Source organism: Urtica dioica, chromosome 9 (genome assembly GCF_054948205.1).
Source record: "Urtica dioica subsp. dioica isolate 48M chromosome 9, U.dioica_male_clone48M_v1_H2, whole genome shotgun sequence".
Lineage (NCBI taxonomy): Eukaryota > Viridiplantae > Streptophyta > Magnoliopsida > Rosales > Urticaceae > Urtica > Urtica dioica.
Window position 1 is genome coordinate 18,700,779 of NC_142764.1, and position 23,247 is coordinate 18,724,025.

General features: G+C 35.6%; 3 protein-coding genes and 1 non-coding gene across 4 annotated transcripts; 1 reads left to right on the forward strand and 3 right to left on the reverse strand.

The window, feature by feature from the left end:
* Nucleotides 1–1,185: 1,185 nt before the first annotated feature.
* NF-YB6 (nuclear factor Y, subunit B6) lies at nucleotides 1,186–3,450 on the forward strand. Its single transcript, XM_089626345.1, has 2 exons — nucleotides 1,186–1,271; nucleotides 2,939–3,450. Exons 1-2 carry the CDS (start codon nucleotides 1,211–1,213, stop codon nucleotides 3,448–3,450), a joined length of 573 nt encoding a protein of 190 aa, XP_089482471.1. The 5' UTR covers nucleotides 1,186–1,210.
* A 1,018-nt stretch (nucleotides 3,451–4,468) lies between these two features.
* LOC149385486 (uncharacterized) lies at nucleotides 4,469–4,654 on the reverse strand. Its single transcript, XM_089626346.1, has one exon. The coding sequence runs from the start codon at nucleotides 4,652–4,654 to the stop codon at nucleotides 4,469–4,471; it is 186 nt and encodes a 61-aa protein (XP_089482472.1).
* Nucleotides 4,655–6,804: 2,150 nt separating this feature from the next.
* On the reverse strand, nucleotides 6,805–6,876 carry TRNAT-CGU (transfer RNA threonine (anticodon CGU)). Its single transcript has one exon. It is a non-coding gene; the product is annotated as a tRNA-Thr (tRNA).
* Nucleotides 6,877–7,594: 718 nt separating this feature from the next.
* Nucleotides 7,595–9,617, reverse strand: TRM10 (tRNA (guanine(9)-N1)-methyltransferase-like protein). Its single transcript, XM_089624897.1, has 3 exons — nucleotides 9,067–9,617; nucleotides 8,088–8,447; nucleotides 7,595–7,917 (listed from the first exon to the last, which is right to left on the reverse strand). The coding sequence occupies exons 1-3, from the start codon at nucleotides 9,490–9,492 to the stop codon at nucleotides 7,693–7,695; spliced, it is 1,011 nt and encodes a 336-aa protein (XP_089481023.1). The 5' UTR covers nucleotides 9,493–9,617; the 3' UTR covers nucleotides 7,595–7,692.
* Between the last annotated feature and the right edge of the window lie 13,630 nt (nucleotides 9,618–23,247).

Sequence of the window (23,247 nt, forward strand, 5' to 3'; positions counted from 1 at the left end):
GCATGGAGTTAGAATCTAGCAGACATGTTGACGAAGACAATGCCGTATGACAAACTGAAGTTGCAGTTGGACTCATTGTATGAGGATCGGAGTCGCCGCTGCAGATGGAGACATGTGAATAGATTAGTCTCCAAGTGGGAGATTGTTGAACTGTGGAGCCTGATTGATCGATGATGACGACTGAAGATCTTACATTGTAAGAGATAAGCCGAGGATATTTTGAGAATTTCAGACATGTCTGTTAACTCTATTTTTTTCTCTATAAAATATTATGTGGGCAGATTTGTGTTGTAGAGTGCAAGAGAGATTGAAAACACATTTTCTCCCAATTTTAAGTATTAGTGAGAATCATGTAGCAACAAGAGTGGACGTAGCTTTTGCATTAAAAGAATTACTATAAATTAGTATGTGTCTTTGCATTTGTGTGATTCATTTTTCTAAGGTTAGATTTTGGGTTCAAATCCTAACATATAGCTCTTAAGAGTTAATTATCATTGACGCTAGGGGCTTGTTAATCTAGAGTGACTCGGAGTGGTTTGTGTCTGAAAGAAGATGATATATATCAACCATGATAATTAAATGTATAATTATTGACATGATAGGTTGAGATATACACGTTAAATGCAAACAGAAACTTCAATTCACTCTCCTGTATCACAAAACATTTAAAGTGCAAAATCCGTGGACTATATGCAAGAAAAAAATAATTGTTTTGTCCTAATTCAGATCATTTTTTTAAGGACAATGTTATTGTCGGTGTGGCAATTGAACCCATAATTTTCATTTTGGAAGTGGTGTGAATTGTTATTTTAAGCGTTCAAATCATATTTGCAGATGTAATTTTATCTATAATAAAGGGACTATCCTGAGTCTTGTATGATTATTATTTTTCTCTGTTTAGGAAATCCTGAAAAATAGAAGCTAATATCCTATCCTTCAATTTAAAAAGAAGAAAAAAATAAAGTGTTGAGATGACGTCATCAATCGGGTCTGGCATGACCCGGTTTGTCCTCGTGCAACTCGCCAACACGACGACACACACTTGGTTTGCGCTGGCTATGAATGTTCGACACTTTCCAACCTCTCTACATGTAACTGATTATATCTACCATATAATATACATATATATATACAAGCGTGTTTTTTGCTTGTTATTCCAAATCAGAGCTCTTTTATACACACACACTACGCAAACACAGAGAGAGAGAGAATGGACCGTGGAGGTTTTCATGGGTATCGCAAGAATTTGATCCCCAACAACACCAGTTTGGGTAAGTCTCTACTACAATGTGACTCTTCTAATGACAGTATGACTTGGTTTTTTATTTCTCGAACCGAGAGATCCATGAATCGGAAATCTTATACCATGTATCTATTATTAGCTCCGATTTTCTCATGCATGCATACATATATACATTGAATATATAATGGGTTTATTAAGCAACTACTGGTCTATATGACATTGAATTTTTTTTTTTCTTCCCTTTTCTTGTTTCCTAATAACTTGTATGTCTAAATATATATTCACACGCAAATTTTAAACATATTCATCATGCGTGAGTCCAATGTTAATTCAATCTTGAATATGGACATGCAAATTCTCTTTATATCTGAGATTAGAAAATTAGTAATTTTGCTTCATGTATTGGTGTTTGGTTATGAGTTGTGTATTGGCATCTCTAGAAAAATAAAGAAGACGATGTAATTGGAAAATAAGATGGGAAAATGAAAGGCATATATAGCCTATGGGTAAGAAGTAGCTTAACGAAAAAGGACTAGTATAGGACTGAAAAGGTGTACCGAGTTTTGAAACCGTACGTAGAAACTTTTTCTGTTGAGGGAGAGAATTACAAGTGCTATTAACAAGTGGCAATTAGAATGCATGCAATATATGACCCCTCATGAAACATGTGGCACTCATGCAATATAATTTATATAAACACACGTGTGTGTATAAATATATACTATTATATCACATCCCTCTATCAGGTCTTGTATATATATATACACAATATTTACGTCATTTTTGTTTACTACTTTCTATGTTTTCAAAGTGATTTCAACTTTGGAGATCAAATATATCAGATCTCGTCAAACAAAAAGTACATCTTAGATATATCAAATATTTTTATAGGTCTCTCTGTGGTAGCTGAGGTCAATGAGTTGTCGTGTAATTTTGTACATATATGAAACGGAAATTCTCGTGTATGTACACCAAACCAAGCAGGACAAATATAAATATTATATAATAAAGTTTGTAAACACGGTTGGTAATTAAATTTAGGTCTGCAACAAGGCCTATCTGCAACGTCTGTTTTGTCTTCTTATTTCAAGGCCGGCTTCATTTAAGGCCCGTTTTAAAATACCTTGTCGTTTTCTACGCATTTTTAGAGAAAAATTATAAATAAATAACGCATTTCGGTTTGTCCATTATTCAATTCACATATTGGTCTTTCTTCTCCTTTCAAGTTTTCAACTAATCGATCCAAGCTAATATTACATACTTGCATAAAGTGGGTCCCATCCCATGTAACCCAAGTTTTACTTTTACTCTCGCTTTTAAATAACTTTTTCCATTTACTTGCACGGTGCACTGAAGAAAAAGTCTAGTATTTTCAATTAACCAAGAAATATCAATACTAAAACTACGAATATTAGATATACAAAATAATTCTCTCAATAAGTCTTAAATAGTTTTCTCTTTTTTTTTCCAGACCTTAGGTCCCCTTTTAGCAAAAAAAAAAAAAATCACAGTTTCCTTAACTAAGTGTCCTCTAAATCGAACTCCGTCTGTCTAATAAAAATAGGACGTGTCATCATTTTATTTAATTATTTATTAATTTTTATTTCAAAATAAATGAAATTGGGTTATTAAAGTATTCCAACGATCGAGCGGAGACTCATGCACCCACGTTGATTAATATATATAAATGAAAAGGTAATAGCAAGCAGGGGAACGGGAAGAATGGCGGCGGCGGAGAAGAGAGTAGTGTGGCGGCGGAGTGCACGGTGCGGGAGCAGGACCGGTTCATGCCGATAGCGAACGTGATTCGGATAATGCGTCGGATCCTGCCGGCGCACGCCAAGATATCGGACGACGCGAAGGAGACGATCCAAGAGTGCGTGTCGGAGTACATCAGCTTCATCACTGGGGAGGCCAACGAGCGGTGCCAGCGCGAGCAGCGCAAGACCATCACCGCCGAGGACGTGCTGTGGGCCATGTCCAAGCTCGGCTTCGACGACTACGTCGAGCCCCTCACCCTCTTCCTCCACCGCTACCGCGACTCCGAGGCCGACCGCACCGCCTCGCCCGCCGCCCCAGCACCCAAGAGATCCCTCGACTACTACTCCAACGGCGCCGCCGCCTTTTACCGGGGCACTACGTCTTCCGCTGCCCCCGGGCCCTACAATCTTGGGTTCAATGCCGCCGGAGACCACCAGTTTAAGTGATGATGATGATGAGTACGTACGTAAGGTTGCTTTGTGATAACCTTATTTTGGGTGTCAAATAAGGTTTGAATGGATTTTAAGAAAAATAATGGATTCGGACGTGTGGTTTGTGATTAAGTGATATTTCATTTGGAGTATGAACAAGAAGAAGGAATTAAGAATGTTTTTTTTTTTTTTCTTTTTGGGACGTGTGAGTTGTGACTTAAATTTCTGGAATGGTCAGTAATGTTGTTTTTATAATAAGAGGAGTAGTGCTGTTTTCGTTGCAATTTTTGAGGAAATAGAGATTTGAAAAAAGCTTCGGGCCAGGGATCAGGATTCCGGTCCGAAAATCTTAAATATATACATATATATATATATATATATATATATATATATATATATATTCCGTCGACTACGCTCCATTTGCGCCGCCCTATTACTCCAACAGCCGGGGACGTCCTCCGGTGCCGGAACCGGTGTGCCTCCTCCGCATCATCTTGGATTCAACGCCGGGGACCAGCATTCCGGCCAGTTTAAGTGATATTTGAAAAATATGTACATTTTTTTTTTTTTTTATGATTTGGGGACGTGTGAGTTTATAATCAGAGGGAAGTTTTGTTGAAATTTTGGAGGGAAAAGATGTGAATGGATTTATTATAAATGATTTATTTACTAATATTAATTTCATTAATTAACAATGTTTATATTCATCAAATACAATTAAAGACATTTAAACAGACTACATAAATGAAGTGAATATATTAAAAAAAAAAAAGCATATATATGAAGTTTTTAAAACAGAAAATGCGTTGTACACAGTAAGGGGCTTCAATTCAAAGCTATATTCATAGAAAGACATACATAATATATGATCTGCAAGCATTTATCTACCAAACTAGTCCACGCTGCCCAGCCTTCTTCATCATTCTCTAGGGCTCATTTGACGTAATTACTCTTTCATCACATGTGACATGGTAGCAAAAAATTTCAATAACAACTAATTTAAATAATCATGAGGAAATACATAAATATATGTTTACTTTGAGCCATGTGACAACAAAATAAGAACAATAATCAAGATGACCGGGATAAAGATCAGAAGCGATGGCGACGGAGCACTGACCGGTCCCATCATCAGAGGAAACACGAGCAACACAAATGCCACCGCCAATATCGCCACCACTGAACCAGCAATGGAAGATGATCCTACTTCTCCCTCCATTTTCTCACTCATAAAATAAATTGATAAATCGAAATCTGAATATAACTGTATTGTAGTTTGTTTGTGTGTGTGTGTGTGTGTGTGTGTGTATTTATAGTGGTTTTGGAATGGTGACCGTTGGGTAGGGTTTAGAGAAAGTTGGGAACAGATGTGTTCATTCCCTAACATTTCCATATAAACGTGACTTCCACAAAAGGAGAAAGGTTTTGGGAAATTAATCAATGGAAATTTATTCTATATGGTAACGTTGGCAAAGGGGCTGGGGCTGTATTTTCCTTGAAAATATATTTGAATTTAAGGATTTCAGAGGGGTAATAAGACAATACTCTGATATATTCTTCCAAAAAAAAAAAAAAAACAATACTGCTAATTATTTTTGTCCTAATTGCATTACATTCGTTCAACTAAATATATTGTTTAGGAATTATCGATATATTCATATAAGTGTGTATATATGTATAAACATATATGTATGATTAATCTTCACGACAATTTTTTTTTTCTTTTTTATATTATTTGTTGCTCCGACTATTTTCATGGCTTCGTCCCTCAAATTAATCAAGAAATTGTACAAAATTCAAGAGCAAAGTATAGAATCACAGTAAGCCGGAAATTAACATGTGTTATTACGGAGTTTAGGTTGAATTTAGGGTTCAAATCGGAGTTAGTTAAGGCGGGTATTATATTACGGATGTACTTTTTTTCAAATGTATTAATAAGATCTTCTTCTTCATTGATTCGGAATAAACATATGCTTAAATTTAATAGTAGTTATTATTTGTGTTTAATTATCTTAGGTATTTTATTCCGAGTAAGACATGGTAGTAATGTACAGGAAGGCTTGTTTCTAGAATTGGTTCATGTATGAAAGAACGAAATATTACAACAACAACAACAAAATTACTCATCCCAAGTCAACAAATTCAATTTTATATTCTGATAAAAAAAAAACAAAAAAAAACAAAACAAAAAAACAAATTCAATTTTATATATATTCATAAGAAAGGAACCATATCTTACTTCGCTTATATTTATTTTTTTTAAGCCACGCTTAGATTTTCGTGGCAGTTTTTTTTGTGAAGTATCATTGACGCTAGGGGCTGGTTAATCTAGAGTGATTCAGAGTGGTTAGTGTCTGAAAGAAGATGATGTATTAACTAGTAACCAAGGGTGATTATTGACATGATAGGTTGAGATATATACAAATTAATGCGAACTAACTAAAACTTCAATTCGCTCTCCTGTATTTAAGTGCGAAATCCGCGGGACTATATGCAAGGAAAAATAATTGTTTTGTCATCATATTTGGGGCTGTGATTTTATTCATAATAAAGGGACGATCCTGAGTCTTGTATGACTATTAATTTTCTCTGTTTAGAAATCCTGAAAAATAGAAACTGATATCCTATGATTCTTATCCTTCAATTTAAAATAAATAAATTAAAAAAAAAAAAAGGAAAAAAAAACCATATCCATTCATGTATTGGTCTTCTTTCAAATTTCAACTAATCGATCCAAGTTAATATACGCACATAAAGTGGGTCCCATGTTCCACAAGTTTAAAAAACTTATCGATTTACATTTCCGATTAAACAAGTAATATTAGAATTATGAATGTTAATCTGCTAGACATATATAATAATTCCCTTAAAAATTTTATAAAAAAAAAAAATTCTCTTTTCTTCAGACAATAGTTCTTTATATAAAAATTGTATTTCAATCAAAAAAAAAAAATCGTAGTTCTTTACTTTTTTGCCTTTTCTCGATTATATGTTGTTCCAAATTGTATTTCAAACCCTCCAAATGAATCCAACGGCGTCTTTTACAGGGGATACGCTCCGACGCCGCTGGGGACCAGCTTTCCGGCCAGTTTAAGTGATATTCTATGAACAAGAAGAAAAATGTCGTGTGTTTTTTCTTTTTATGATTTTGGGAGACTTGGTTATCTGGAATGGTCAGTAAGGTTGTTTTATAATAAGAGTAGTGCTATTTTGGAGGAAAAATGTTTGAATGGATTTTAATTAGGTGTGGGAAATGGATTTCGAGAGCTTTATCCACTCAGCTTTCCGGTCACTGTGAGTGATTTTCGGACGTTTGGTTTGTGGCAATTTTTTTAGAAAATGAATATAAAAAAGAGGACTGAACTACATAGCTCCCAGCGAGGATCGAACTCGCGACCTTTCGCTTACGAAGCGAACGCACTACCACTGTGCTATGGAAGCGATTTGTGAGAACGTTTCATTTAGTTTTACTTCTCTAACTATATTTTCAATTAAAATCGATTGGATTTACGGTATTTATTTGATCAACAAATATCTTTCTACTTTTTTTTGTTTTTTTCGTAATGGTCCCTAAACTATCATGTTTGAAGCATTTTGACCTCTAAACTTTATTTCAAAGTAAAACAATTTCCAACCTTTTAATTTTTGGTACAATTAGCCCTTTACGTTGATAAAATAAACAGAATTATCATGTTACATGCGCGTGAGAAATAATCAATAATAATAATAATAAAAATCATCATTATTATGCTCATATCAGAAATTCGCAAAAAGTCTCGTTCAAATTTGGAATCAGGACCTACTCAAAAAAAAAAAAAAAAAAAATTTGGAATCAGGACACGTGAAGCCGCTATGCAAACTCTCCGTCTCCTTCATCCATGATTTCCTCCATCCAATACTCGCAATGTGAAGAAAAAAAAATCATGATTTAATATTTTATTTGCTGACTAACTTGCTCATGCTATAAACGATCTCAAAAATATGTTTTCGTTTACCACACCTTTTTGTTCGATCTTCCATCTGCCTTTCAGTAATTTTAGTATTATGAGAGCCTCGATATGGCACGGAAAACGGCATTTGAAATCTTGATTTAGTCCGAGAGACAAATTCTGTTCAGTTATATGACTGATTTCAAAACTAAAGATAGAACCAAAGAATCTACTTCATATGGTACTCATTTGACCTTTAATGATACAAAACTTGATTGTCATGTAAGTCTTGAGACAAAATCACTTCAAAAAATCTAACTCGAAATCCTTAACTGGCGTCTTCTATACTACTCGGAGAAACTTCGACACACTGCCTTTTTGCATCTACACCGGTACTCTCTGGGTCCTCTTCCTCCAAGTTTCCCTCTTTGCATTCCTCTGTATCGGCTTCACCTCTTTTCCTCGGCGGAATAACTTGGAAGAAAGAAGATTTCCAGTCCTTTGTTTCCATAAACTTTAGGAGTATCTCCATCACTTGATTCACTGTGAGGACCTGGGGATTTAAAACAGAAATGTTGTGGAGTACAATAAAAGAAGAGACACACGGTGAGATCAATCGGAGTTCTAAACCAGTTGTTGAGTTCATCATTATTATTCATCAACACGTTAATTGTGAACGAAATCGCAGCTCAATTGGTCGAAAGTAATTTCCGACTTCGTTACCTGTGAACTCGACATTTTCAAGTAATTCCCAATTGGGAGCTTCGCAGTTTGGATGCCCTGCTCTTGGGCTTTCTTCATCGTTATGCCCTTCCACCGATTCCGATCCACCAATCCCCCGACGATATACATTTTCTTGGGGTCGAGATCATCAAGAACAGTCCCTGAATCAGCGGTGAGATACACCAAATCGTCCTTTCGGTCTTGAAGAGCCTCGATATAGGATCGATCTTCCTTTTCGATTACCCACCTGTCAAAACCAGGGATCCTCTGAAACTGGCTACCCATCTCCCCAGCACATCCGGTCAACCAAAGGTGGCTCGGGTTCTCATGCCTTGAATTCACTGCATAGCAATACATGATCTGCAAACTTTTGTTATCAAACGCAGAAACGACATCAACCAAAGCCCCCCAATTTTGAATTCACCATAAAATGAGCACTGATCAATTAACACTCATCCAACTCTATTACAATCAGAGCTTATTTCCAACATAGAATAAATCTAATACATTATGGGCCTCTTAGAAACAACCTTGCGCATTGACATTAAAGAGTTTGCTTTCTCATTCAAACAATGGGGATTAATAAACATTATAACAATCAGAGCTTATTCTCAACATAGAAGAATTAATTAGGTCTCGGAGGAGAAACATCCTTGCGCAATGACATTGAAGAGTTTGATTTCCCATTTGTACAATGAGCATTAGTCAGATAACAGAGGCATAAAAGTATGTACCATTGAATTCACTAGTTCTCAGACTTTAAAAACTAGATATGATATTACTGTCTAATTTGTGTTTGTGTCATTAGTTGAAAAAGCACTAAGAAAATCATAGCCTGACCAATAAAACAAGTTATGCTATACTGAAACAACACTTCTCACAAGCATAAATAACAACCAAAAATACTGTAAATTTGCTCACACGTACACGCTAATCAATCAGAAACCATAAGCAACCAAGGTTTAGGGACATGAAAAACCTGTTGAACGAGGCTGTTGATCTCCGAGGGAGTCATGAGATGAGAAAACTCGAGGTCGATGACGATGTTCTGACCGGAAATCTTGGCCTGCGTGAGCCTCTGGATCTTCAGTTCCTTCTCCTCCGATCTCTTCTCCATCCTCTCCTTCCTCAGATTCTTTCGCGACTCGATGATCTCCGAGCGCTCTTCCTCCGGCACTCCGGCAAGCTTCTCATCCCACTCTTGCCGCTTTCGTTCGACCTCCTTCTTCCGACGCTCCTTATCCGCAGCCTTTTTCTCGGCCTTTCTCACCTCGTACTTCTGTTGCTTCACCAGCTTCTTCTGCGCGCGCTTGGAGAGAGCCTGCGCTGCCGGAGGAGCGGGCTCCTCCGCCGCCGGGATCGCTAGGGTTTCGAGGGCGTTTTCGTCACTAAGCTTGGCCTCCATTGACGGAGGTCGATTCTTGATTTTCTGCTGCGACTTGATTTGTTTTGGTGTGTGTTTGGTTGCGGCTATGTCGCAGTGACTGCAGTGGAAGTGAAACGAGGTCAGTGTGCTGACGAGGACTTTCATTTCTTAAGATTTGCTTTTATTTATTGTGGGACTTTATATGAGTTTTGAAAAAAAAAAAAATAGAAAAAAATAAATTAAAAATTGGACAGAGCATATTACTAGAATACCTAGGCCCCGTTTGTTATGTTTTCTATCTCTGTTTTCTGTTTTCTGATTCTAAATTTTAGAAAACAGTTTTATAAAAACTGTTTGGTTATAAATTCATAAAACAGATTTAGAATCATGTTTCTGTTTTCTTTGAAATTTGTTTAGAAAACAGAAAACAATGAAAAGTTGTTTTCTATTTTATCTCTATACAATTGAATGAAAAACATAATCAAACAAACATTTAAAATATTCTGAAACGTAATTCTAAATCTGTTTTTTAAATTTAAAAATTAGAATCAGAAAACAGAATTTAAAAACAGAAAATGAGTTTAGATAACTAAACCAAACGGCCCCCTAGTTTTTCAACTAAAAGAAAAATAAAATTATGTTTAAAAAAAAAAAATTGGAGAGAGCATATTACCATAATCTGGGTAAAAAAATTTTGGAGAGAGCATATTACTATCTTTGGTATATAGTCAAAGTTATATAGTCAAAGTTTGATGATTCTTTGAAATATAGCCGAAAACGCTGATGTGACTTACTTTTTATTCCAATCATGTCCTTTGATTCTAAATTTAAATTAATCGCGTGTAAAATAAGAGAAGATTGCTTATTCCAAAAAATACACTATGGGTTGACTGATTTCGGTTTTGGAATGCTATTTAATTCTAAAGATTATACTCGGAAGATGAATGCAAGTGTACATATTTTTTATTTATGTTAATTATGGTTAATTATTTATAATTGATGTTATTACTTGCCACTAGTTTAGTGATTTTACTGATATGTTTGTGATCCGTTTTAGTTTAATGTCACAAATAAGCATCAGTTTGAAATTGTTGATGTACCTATTCACCGGATTGTTGATATCGCTAAAAGATCTTGTTCTTGTTTTTTTTTTTTTTGGCAATTAGAAGATTTTTCATGCTCGCATGCAGCCACTATCTTATACTATTGGAATTTGAGATCCATTGACTTTATTATCTCAAGGATAATTTTGTAGTCATGTCTTCTCAAGATGTGGTTCTCATTAACTACGTTGCTGATTGGGAGTTGCCACCTGAAACCGAAGAAATTGAGGCGCCTAATATTAAACATCAAGCTGGGACGCCTAAAATGGAGAGGTACCGGTTGAAGGCAGAGTTATTTCAGCTTTACCATCAACGATGTGGAAATTGTCGGAGTATGGGTCACGACAAAAGGTGTTGCAAAGCTTAGTTCTTTGTTAAAAATAAAATAAGGTCATTATGACTATTTTGCATTTCAAATGAAGAATATGCAATGGCTTTATCTTTATTTTGTGTTTTTTTATTACTTTAATAATATTTGATTCAATTTGCATAACTTTTTGTATTTATGGTAATTAATAGAAATAGTTTTACATGTCTAATAACTGATTTCCAGTCAGAAAAATGTGCATACCTCTTCAATTTGCGATAATTAATATAAATATTCGCGTATCTATTTACAGTCATAACCTGAACCAAACTAAAGTATTAACTACTATTAACTCATTCAAAAGCAAATTTATCACCTGAATAAGTAGATAAAATAGATAATATATAGTTTAGTACTTCTATATAAAACACATCACCTGGATATTTATAAATAGAATAAATAATTTGGTCACATAGTACTTGTTTGGCTTAAGTTCCAAAATAAAACATAAACCAAAAAGGATAAGTCCCAAAAAGAAGGACAACAAACCAAAATGGCATCAATCTTTAAGATAAGGTTTACACTACTCGCAATATAAAATAAAACAACCGGTACACATTAATCTTCATTAAACTTGTTTTAATGTATAGAGAAAAATAAGGTTGACTATTGCCTTCTTCATCAACATTCTTTTGTGCCTTCTTTTATGTTGTGTATGGCGTTTTTGTTGCCGTTGACTTCTTAATCTTCATTAGAACACAAAAATTTGGACTATCAAAATACGTCCATATAAGTAGTCGTGGAATGCTGAAATTTTGGTTTCTTATGGTTAAACATTGTTCAGCAAAATTAGGAATAACTTCATACGTCTATGCTATTAATGCATGAATCCTTCATGGTTGTATCCTTGTGGATCAGCTCTCACAAAGTGTTTCGAGTTTTAAAAGTTTCACATAATGCATTGAAGCTCACCCTTCCCAAAGAATATTTGTTCATTATTTGCAAGCATATTATGTTTTCCTTTGATATTGTTTTGACGTTGTTGTGGTAGCAGCATGTTCTCAAGGACAACTAGATTACAAAGCGTCACTCGCTCTTCGTCATTTGCTCCTAACTTTGTCTTTAGCAGTTTGAGAATATGATGGCCTTTGTTAGTTCCGGTCTCACTGAAAAAGTTTTTTTCAGATGATTTATTACTGGTGGTCGATCAACTAGATATGGGATAGAGTCACGTTTTAAGCCAGTAAAACAACAATTAACACATGCAATCAACGAACTTTGTCTAAATTGTTAAAATTGTTGGGAATAAAGTGACATCAAATCGAAATCGTAAATGTTGAAGACCATAATTTTCTCACCAATTGTAAACCATAGTTCATTTGCATTGTCAAACTCAAACTTTGCATGATGCAATACTAAGAGGTGACCGGTGTTTGAGGAAATTATCTCCGATAATATGCCTAAACTTTCCAAATGATCATTTTTTGAAGAGCTCATTTTGTTCATCGGAATAGAGAGCTAGGTTTGCAGTAGTCATTCCATCGAACATGGTACAACTAATTATTCCCACTTACTAGGATCAATCATAAAGTTTTCAATTTGCCAATCGATAGAAATTATTAGGAACAACGTAATAATCTGAGAATCCAAATATAGAAGATTAATTGAAAAGTTACTTACTGCTTTGATTTTCATTTTATTTTAGTAGACGTGTTTTGCTGGCACTTCTCTTCCTAGTCATTCTTCTGTTTAAAATATTTAAAAAAAAAAAAAAAAAAAAAAACATGTTCGTAACAGAAACTCAATAATTTCCATAATTATCATGAATTTATGGAAAAAAAAAAAAAAAAAAAAAAACACCATGAGTTTTTTGTCATTTCCTGTACTTTCTTAAAATCCCTAATTCCTTACTGTATTATCGTAATGCTAACCATGTAGATTCATTTTCTTTTTGTTCGCATAAACACTTGTAAATCATGAAACCAGATGAAATCAACAACTTGAGAAACAAAATTTGAGTATTTTATCGTTTTCATATGAGAAACAAAACCCTAAAAACATCGGCCCCTAAATCTTTAACAAAACAAAGTAATTTTAAGAAGGTTAACAATTAATAGTTAATGAAAGTTCGAAATCGTACCTGGGATGAATTTTGATTCAGGCTTTGATCAATTTTATAAGCAAATGCAATGTTGGTTCGAAGAAATCCCTTTTTTTATAGGGAAATTGCCTCATCTACTACCAAAACCATAACTTTTTTCAATTTCCCACCAAAACCATAATTTGGACAAAAATGTCACTAACTCAAATGTGCAACTACCCTTTTACCCCCTCACTTAAATTTTTCTTACAACCCACACCAACTCTCCATATCCCGCTCATATCTCACATTAATCCATGACTCTCTCTCTCTCTCTCTCTCTCTCTCTCTCTCTCTCTCTCTCTCTCTCTCTCTCTCTCTCTCTCCATCGGTCTCTAAAACCCTCGGCGTCTCTACCCCACGACACCCAAACGTCACGCAGAGCCAAACGCCTACGAGACCCAAACGCCCACGAGTTCGTCGTCCAAGACCAGCCCGTGCAGAAGATCGTCGTCCAAGACCAGCTTGCACACAAGGTTTGTCTCGCATTTCTTCATTTCGTGGTTCAAAAAGTTCAAGTTCTATATCATTTTGATAGTTTAAAGAGATTCAAATGTTTGTTTGGTCTGGGTATGTTCACCAGTTAGTATAAAATCGTCAACAGAGTTCATCAATTGTTGACTTCAGATGTCAATAGTGGACGTCAACTGTTGACATCTGAAGTCAACAAATAATTAACAACTTTGCCTATGCTTTTTGTACGCAGTGATGGTGGCTATCTATTTATTATTCAAGCACAGTGGAACTTGGGTTGAACCTGGTTGTTATCATGAGAATGAATCTTTCGGAATCATGGTGCCGTATGAAGTTAACTTCGCTAGTTTGATGCAAATCATTTACGCGAATTTGGGCAAATCACCATCCACTCATACCATTGGTGTTGCATACGCGATGGCTGGTGCCATGAAACCTGTTGAGATAACCAACGACGCTATGTTAGAAGGTTATTTATATTTGAGGAAAAGGAGAGAAGATGACACGGAGAAATTACAATTGATATTGGAAATAAATGAAATTCCATCCGGGCTCGATTCTCCAAGGGTTGGATCCACTCGCAACAACCGTGATAGTGGTTGCGTTGGAAACCCGCCTAGAAGAGTTTTCGACATTCCATCCATACCCGAGGAGGGGTGTGGTTCGGTTCCAACTCCTGATTCGGTAATTCGTGGTACGTTCGGATTGGATGACATTAGGTTGTCAGACTATGAGACACAACGACAACAACAACGACAACGAAAATGCTCTCCACCACGAAACTCGCCTCCACCTTTAAATTCCTGATCCCCTCATCCACCACGAAACTCTCCTCATCCATCACGTAACTCCCATCCTCCACCACGATCCCCTCCTCCACCACGCAACTCCCCTCCTCCACCACGATCCCCTCTTCCACCACGCAACTCCCCTCCGTCACCACGATCCCCTCCTCCACCACGCAACTCCCCTCCTCCACCACAATCCCCTTCTTCACCCTCACAAAATTCCCGTCCTTCATCACCGTCTACGCCGAATTCACAGAGCGTCCCAAGTTCATCTACTAGGAAAGGCGCAAACGTGGATGATGCTATTATTTTAGATGGTCATTCCCCCGTATTTATTGAGCGACATGCATTCTACAAGGATAAAAAGACTTTACAGAAACACTTGATGTTGTTCGCCATAAACAATAACTTCACGTATAAGACAAAGAACTCGGACAAAAATGCATTGCATGTTGTTTGTCTGGGAGAGCATTGTAATTGGGCTGTCCGGGCCGTGAGAAAGACTAACACGCCCATTTTCCAAATTAGAAGGTAAATTCTCTTTGTTGAATTATGTATGAAATTGAAATAGTGTAATTAGATCTCTGTTGTTGACATCTGATGTCAATTGTTGACATCTGATGTCAATTGTTGACATCTGATGTCAACAATTGACATTAATGTTGAAACTAAGTTTGTTTTAATTTTCATGTTTTAGGTTCGACAACGACCACAGTTGTGCCTTGAACGTAAGACAATGACGTCACCCGCAAGCAACGAGTACTTTAATAGGAGAGGTTGTGAAGCATAAGTGTATTGATCCAAGCGTGGGTATGTGCAAACCGAAAGAGATAATGAACTACATGCAAATGGATTACGGGGTGTCTATGTCTTACAAAACAACTTGGCGTTCCAGAGAGCAGGCTCTAAAGTCCCTCTACGGCAATTCCATGGAGTCGTACGCATTCTTACCTAAGCTAAGGTACATGATCGAGACTAAGAATCCAGGTTCTTTATTTGACCTCGTCACTGGTGAGGGTGGCGTATTTATTAGTTTTTTCATGTCACTCGGCCCATGGAGAACGGGGTGGAAGTATGTAAGACCCGTGATTATCGTCGATGTTACTCATTTGAAGAACTATTACAGAGGAACGTTGTATACGACGTGTGTGATGGATGGAAACAAACAAATTTTTCCACTAGCCTACTGTATTGGTCCTTCAGAGTCTAACGAAACTTGGATTTACTTCTTTGCCAAATTGAAAGATGCAATTGGGGAACGGGAAGAGCAAGTATTTGTATCTGTAGGCACGCTGGCATAATCAATGGCATCAAGACAGTATTTCCGAACTGTGATCATGGTTTTTGCATGTACCATCTTCACGGTAATTTGAATACTACTTTCAATGGGATTACGAATGAGGTGAAGTGGAAATTTTACGGTGCCTCTAAGGCATACACTCATCGGGAATTTGAAAGTTTCATGGCCATGTTGGACGCTGAAAATCCCGAAATACGAAGATACTTAGCTAATGATGTCGGGTATCAAAGGTGGGCACGATGCATGTTCAGGAGAAAGAGATACAGTATCATGATGAACAAAAACGCAGAAGCATTGAATGCATTAAATGTAAAAGTCAGACAATTTCCAGTTTCGAAGTTGATGGATTGGCTGAGAGAGAAGTATGAAATGGTTTTATGAACGTCGAGACGCTGCGGCAAAAACAAACACGCTCCTGACAAAAGTATACCAAGCCAAAGCAGACAAATACATTGCATACGCTGTTTGAATGGAGGTAAAGTCTACAATTGTTGTATGTTTCATGTTTTGTACAAGATTTTGATGAAGTTATGTTTTCTACTAGGTGAGGCCATCTTCAGTCGATGAGTTTGAGGTCGTAGACAGAGAGTGGATTGTATATGTTGTTAATTTAGAAGAGATGACATGCTCATGTCGGCGATGGTAGGCTCATAATTTTATTTGTCCACATGCAATCACAGCATGTCGAGTACGTAACCGTCAAGTTGAGAACTACATTTCCGAGTTCTACTCTATGGAGTATTTGCGGGCAACCTACGCATGTGTACATCATCCTCATGGCGACATTTCGAGTTGGAATATTCCCCCCGAGGTGGAGAATATCAAAGTTCTTTCGCTTCAACACAAAGCACGTGCCGCCGGTAGGCCCAAAAAGAGAAGAATACCCTCTCAAGGTGAGGACATTATTAGGCGCAAGTGTACGCGTTGCGGGCAAATTGGCCACAATCGTCAAACATGCAATAGTGCTACTCCTTTGTCCACGCAATAATTTCAGACTTCTTTGTGATTTCCACCATTTCAGTAATGACTCTTGTTGATTTCTTAGTTTATTGAGAAATTTATTTGTAATCTCCGACTTGTATGCAGATTTTAGACATCTAAAGTCAACAATTGACGGTAGCTGTTGACATCAGATGTCAACAATAGACGTCAACTATTGACATCAAGATGTCAACAATTGACGTCTATTGTTGACATCTGATGTCCACAATTGTTTGTGATTTCTTATTGCTTTCCATTAGTTGTGAGGGAACTAAACAATTGATGTCAATTGTTGACATTAGATGTCAACAATTGATGTCAATTGTTGTCATCTAGTGGATGAATTTAAATTTAGTTCTTCACTTAGGCATGCAATTCACAACATTACACATATATAAAACATAGTGTAAATAGACATATTAAGCAGTTTCAAACATTCGAGTCATACAAAAACCCATACACAAATATAAATATTACGAAGTTTAGACCAATGATGTGGGGAATTCATCGTCAGAGTCATTTCTTGTTGATCCTCATCCTCCTATAATAGAGAAGTTCCTCTCTCTGGGTTTTCAGCATAAACAGTCGTGTCCCCTTGGGCACGACTTCCATAAAATCTCATTTTTCCTTCAACTGAGTCTCCCAGTCGTCTCCGATGATTTCTTTCATAACACATTCGAGACACATGATCGGACCCGATTCAGTTTCACTACAAAAAGTATCCAAGTACCATATGTACTCAACCTGGCTCATTTGAAACTCCGTGAGTTGTGCATCACCGAGTTCCGATCCGCTTGCCTTATTAACATCAATTGACTACAATTTTAGTAATTGTCTACAATTTTAGTAATTGTCTACAATTATAGGTATGAATGTCTACAATCATAAAAAATAATAACAAAAAATCAGCTTTGCTTGGCATCAAAATGTACCTCATTTTTAGAACATTTTCTCTTTCGGGGCTCGAAGTCGTCATAGCTTGTCACCGGAGATTCAATGGAGTGTTTTTCTGACATATCTGCATATTTTTTACAATATTAGAGTCAACAACGTTAATTAGTTGTTGACATTAGATGTCAACAGTTGACGTCCATTGTTGACATCTAATGTCAACAAGTGATGAGAGAAATTGACGTCTAAACTCTACAGAGTTCATCAGTTGTTGACATTAGATGTCAACAATGGACGTCAACTGTTGACATCTAATGTCAACAACTGATGAACTCTGTAGAGTTTAGATGTCAATTACTCTCATCAGTTGTTGACATTAGATGTCAACAATGGACGTCAATTGTTGACATCTAATGTCAACAACTGATGAACTCTGTAGAGTTTAGATGTCAATTTCTCTCATCAGTTGTTGACATTAGATGTCAACAATGGACGTCAACTGTTGACATCTAATGTCAACAACTGATGAACTATGTAGAGTTTAGACGTCAATTTCTCTCATCAGTTGTTGACATTAGATGTCAACTGTTGACATCTGATGTCAACAACTGATGAACTTTGAAGATTCTTAACATACCCAAACAATATCCTAAAATTTTAACCACAAAATTTAGGGAAAAAGCGAAACGAACCTTGTGTGCGACCTGATCTTGGACTAAATCTGGAGTTTTGAGTTTGGCGTTTGGATCTCGTCGGCGTTTGGGTCTGGTGGCGTTTGAGTCCTCGGGTTTTAGAGAGCTGGTGCGAGAAAGAGAGCTTTGGCGTTTGGATCTCGTCGGCGTTTGGGTCTCGTGGGCGTTTGGGTCCTCGGGTTTTAGAGAGCTGGTGCGAGAAAGAGAGCTGGTCCTCGGGCTCCTGGGTTTCTTGGGTCTGGTGGCTTTGGGGTAAACAAAGAGAAAGAGAAAGAGAAAGAGAGAGAGATCGGGAAAAAAACAGTCCGACGTCCGACGAGGGGACAAAGAGAACGAGAAGAGAGACGAAAGAGTGAGAGAAAGAGATAGATTGACGGGAAGAGAGAACGAGAAAGAGGAGAGATAAGACTGACGCGAAGAGAGAGAGACAGCCAAATAGAGTGGAGCTGGTGAGATTGTAAGAATGTAAGAAGTGAAGGGTAAATAGGTAGTTTTGCATAGGTGTTAGTGGCATTGGTGTCCAAATTATGCATTTGGTGGAAAATAGGAAAAAGTTATCATATAGGTAGTAGTTGTGGCAATTTCCCTTTTTTTATAAGAATATGAAATGGTGTGAATGTAACACACTTGCGTGTTTGCGTGGATTTTCTTTCCTCGATTATAGCATTGACAATTAACTCATATTAATGACTTAAAAAATGAAAAATATAATATTTAGTGAAATAATATACTGGAACTTTTTTGGGCACAACAATCTTTTTTATTTTGGTTAAATGTTTGAATGGTTAATTAACTGCAATTTCTCAAACGTTTGCTACATACCAAAAAAACATATTTCAATATGGCCACATAGATAGAGCGCCCAAAAATAAAAACACAATATAGTTATAGAACATTTCTTTAATACTATACAAGGTACCTAGGTAGCACTAGATGTATTAGTATGAGTATTCACTCATTTTATATGACACAAACTTTTATCACAAGAAATAGTAAAATGAATACAAAAATTTGAGCACATATATCATAGAAAGAAGCCGAGATAAGATTATTACCTAGCGTACGATGTATAATAATAGCAAATAAAAAATAGGTAAATGAAATGATACATGTATAATATATTTGATTTTGCTATAAGAAATTATACATGTGTAATATATTTGATTTATATATATATATATATATATATATATATATATAGAATATATATGATATTATATAAGCAAGTAAAATTTTGTAGTCATTATATATAGAGGTGTTTTATGGTTGTTATATACAATGGTGAAACAAACATATTATAATACTAGAAATAAAAAAAATTAAATGAAGAATGGGTGTGTATTGTGGTCTCTAGTGGTTGTGTCAATATTAGCGGTGAAAGCGGTACAATGCGGTGGTGGTGAGGATGAAATAGTGACAAGCACGAGCAGTGGATGAGGTAGCGCGTGTTTGTACGAATATGACAAATATAATCGGAACTATCTAGTCCAAACAAAGATAATGTCGCCAAAGAACCACCAAAATCTCACACAAAGATTAACCTACTCGAGAGTTTTCAGATGGAGCTCATGTCAAGCAGTACGACAACCGAACGGAGGTCTCTCAGCGCATAGTTAACGGCTTCGTCGACACAACTCGTCCCGATCAAAATTCTGATAATCCGATCAGGGAACTTGTAAAATTCCCGGTTGATGCCCCTGCCCAATAACACCATACTAGAGTCACGCGAGATTTACTCATCAATAGCGTCCCCTGACCACTTTCAACATATCCAATTTGTCACTTTTTTTTTCTTCAGATGATAATAGTTAGTTTATAAAAGCAAAAGTTTTCTTTCACATTTGTCAAAGATGCTCTTACTATTTTTTTCGTCTCTGCATCTTTTTCTACCTGCTCCGATGACAACAACATTGTTGTCCCACTTGTTTCCCTGTCCCCAAAAATAAGAGCTAACGTTTTAAAAATAAATTGTTAAAAACATAATCCTCAATCAAATACTCATATATATCATTAAACCAAACTAATTATATCAAAGTTGTTTGAACAAAAAAAATTATATCAAAATTGAAAAAACATCAAACTGATTACATCAAAGTTGAAATGCAAAACATCTTACCATTCCTAAATAAAAAGTATTACTCTTACAAACTTTCTACCTAAAAAAATAGACCACCTCCTCAAGTTTAGGACTTGCGGATCAATGAGAATCACATAATAGGAGCTCTTGAACTTTAGATTGACACATAACGTGAGATCTTCATTTAAAAATTTAGTTAATGAGGATCCAAAATTATTTCACGTGAAACACAAAGACACACACAAACCTAAATGAAGACACACCATACTATATATAAAACTATACCAACAATGTACTACCAACTAACATACCAACAGTGTGTACTTAACAAATTGGGCACACAAAAAATACATGCATACAACTTCTACAACTAATTAGTATAGTGAAACTAAAAAAGAAATTCATTCCACATATGAACATCCATCATCAGAACTCGATATATAAAACTAACAACCACAATCATCTTTCAACAACTAATAACACATGTCAAGCTAATAAAAGCTGGATCCAAGATACCGTCTTTGACAAGAAACAACGAATCACATAAACAAATGGATAATATATGGACCATTAGGGAATGATGTAAATGGTTTAGAGCTCCCTTATTGCGCATGAATAGAGCTCTAACGAGTCGAAGCGAGACAGTGAGAGAGAAGACCCGATAGCCAAACATAAATATGACGTGCAACAAATAATGATGCCCCTGATGGTAGCCACAACGCAGGAGATAAGTGGCTGAGAATGGCGGAAAACAACCAAGTCAAAGAGATCTTCCTATATAAGTATGGAAAAAATTATATTTGCACATTACTTCTCCATGGACGAGGTTCACACCTCTCACTATGGTTAAAACAATCTTATATGTATAGGAGAGGTAAATCCGTGAACAACATAATGTTCGAAGAATAAACGAGGTTTGAAGGAAGAAGATAACATTTAGGGTTTGATTGTGATATTTTTAAAATATGACGGTCTCATCGGCACAACTCGTCCCGATCGAAATTTCGATAATCTGATCGGGGAACTTGTAAAGTTCCTGGTCGATGCCCCTGCCCAATAACACCACACTAGAGTCACGCGACATCTGCTCGTCGATAGCGTCTCTGACCGCTTTCAACATATCTTCTTTGTCACTAAAAAAATATGGTGTATTTTTTTTTAGATTACTATAAATAGTTTATAAAAGCAAAATTTTTCTTTCATATATGTCAAAGTTGCTCTTATAAAAACAATATAATGTTCAAAGAATAAACGAGATTTGATGGAGGAAGATAACATGTAGGGTTTGATTGTGATATTTTTAAAAGAGAAATCATATGAACTAGGCCACTTGAACCATTATAATTTTAAAATAGCAAACGTTAGATTCTTTTTAACAAACTAACCAAAATTTCAATCCCAATTATATCCTTGAATATATATATTTAATTCAAGAATATTTGGTTATTTTGTTTTTAGAAAGAAATCAAGAATAGTTATGTGTGATTGTTTTATTTTAAATCCCTTATTTTTCTCTACACATAATTGCCTCTCTCTCTCTCTCATGTGCAGTCACATACATCCATCAAAATGCTAATTATGCTATCATCTCATTCCTTATTTCTCTCTTCACATAACTCTCTCTCTCTCTCTCTCTCTCTCATGTGTAATAACACGTTCATCAAAATGCCAATTATAATATCATATCTATAAAATACAATTAAATAAAATATTGCATCGTAACCCCTTGCTCCTTCGTTGGCTGACGACAGCGCCGAAGCACCACACATCGAAGAGGCGACTGGCATGACATCGTCGAGGATGCGCGCGGGACTAAATACGTGCTCTAGACGGCGGCGGGGTGCAAAGGCCGCTTGGGGACCTGCGCGACGGCCTGAGCAAGTATGAGGGTCACGTCATTCGAGAGAAGCACCGCGCTAATAATAATCGGTTCAGTTAATAATCAATATTTTTTGTCAATAAGTTTTCTACGTTAATAATCGTTAATTTTTTTATTAATATGCCGTCATTTGCATCAACATCTTTGTCTTCTTTGACGGTAATATCTGTAAATTTTTCAGTGGTAAGAATCGATAATAGTCATTAATAATATTATGCGTTCCCATATTAGATATCTAAATATCGTTAGTTAATAATCGTTAATAATTTTTTGTGTACTCAGATTTATAATTTTGCAATTTTAATTTGCTTTAAATTTGCATTTTGTAGTTTTTTTTTTTTTCTTTCTGAGAGTAGATTTTAAAAAAAAAGAATTAATTAATAGTTTCTTGAATTAAGGAATTAGTTACAAGATTGTTTCTTTCCTTTTTTATTTCTTAATTATATCACTTATATATGGTAGAAATTATTTAGGAGTAAGGAAGTCTTTTTTCAGTGGTAATTAATTCGTCTGCATAATAAACATAAATTATCTAAACGGTGTCTAAAATGCAATTTTAAGTTTGAAAATGGTCAAAATCTACACGGCCCTTTTTAAAATATGTTTTGCTTAGTGATCCATATTATGTATCTTCCTATGAGATGTTTAACATTAGATGTAATTTACAAAATGTAACTGGTTAATTATTCATTTTATCCTCGAACTTCTTAATTGTTATCAAGTTAGTTGATAATTTATTTACATTGGGAATTTGGAATTAATTTACATTGGGAATTCGGAATTACCAGTAATTTTATAATTACTAACAATCTATTAATTTTTAAAATTGATAATAATTTTAATTTTACAAAGATATATAAAAATATATTATTTGCATGAACTTAAATAAACTAACTAATTTAGGTATGTGTAAAAATACATTCTTTGCATGTACGTAATTATCATGAATTAATAATAAATCAATCGTAGTTGAATCAACAAAATCGCAATTTTAAATAATGGAGCTCAATTATGAGGTGGTGTTAACAAAAAAGAGATCATTTTTATATCAAATCTAATTGGAGTGAGTCACACTCGAGTCAAATAAATATATACATAATTTAAGATTAAGATAATCATAATAATTAATGTAACGCTGGAGTTTTATTTTATGATAATAACC

Bases quoted from the DNA above. Each gene is read 5' to 3' on its own strand.
- LOC149385486 (XM_089626346.1), bottom strand. From the start codon at position 4,654: ATGGAGGGAGAAGTAGGATCATCTTCCATTGCTGGTTCAGTGGTGGCG.
- TRM10 (XM_089624897.1), bottom strand. From the start codon at position 9,492: ATGGAGGCCAAGCTTAGTGACGAAAACGCCCTCGAAACCCTAGCGATC. The intron at 8,448-9,066 runs GTTTTTCATGTC...AAAAGTTTGCAG, and splicing joins TCAACAGCCTCGTTCAACAG to ATCATGTATTGCTATGCAGT. The intron at 7,918-8,087 runs GTAACGAAGTCG...TTAAATCCCCAG, and splicing joins TGAAAATGTCGAGTTCACAG to GTCCTCACAGTGAATCAAGT.
- NF-YB6 (XM_089626345.1), top strand. From the start codon at position 1,211: ATGGACCGTGGAGGTTTTCATGGGTATCGCAAGAATTTGATCCCCAAC. The intron at 1,272-2,938 runs GTAAGTCTCTAC...ATAAATGAAAAG, and splicing joins CCCCAACAACACCAGTTTGG to GTAATAGCAAGCAGGGGAAC.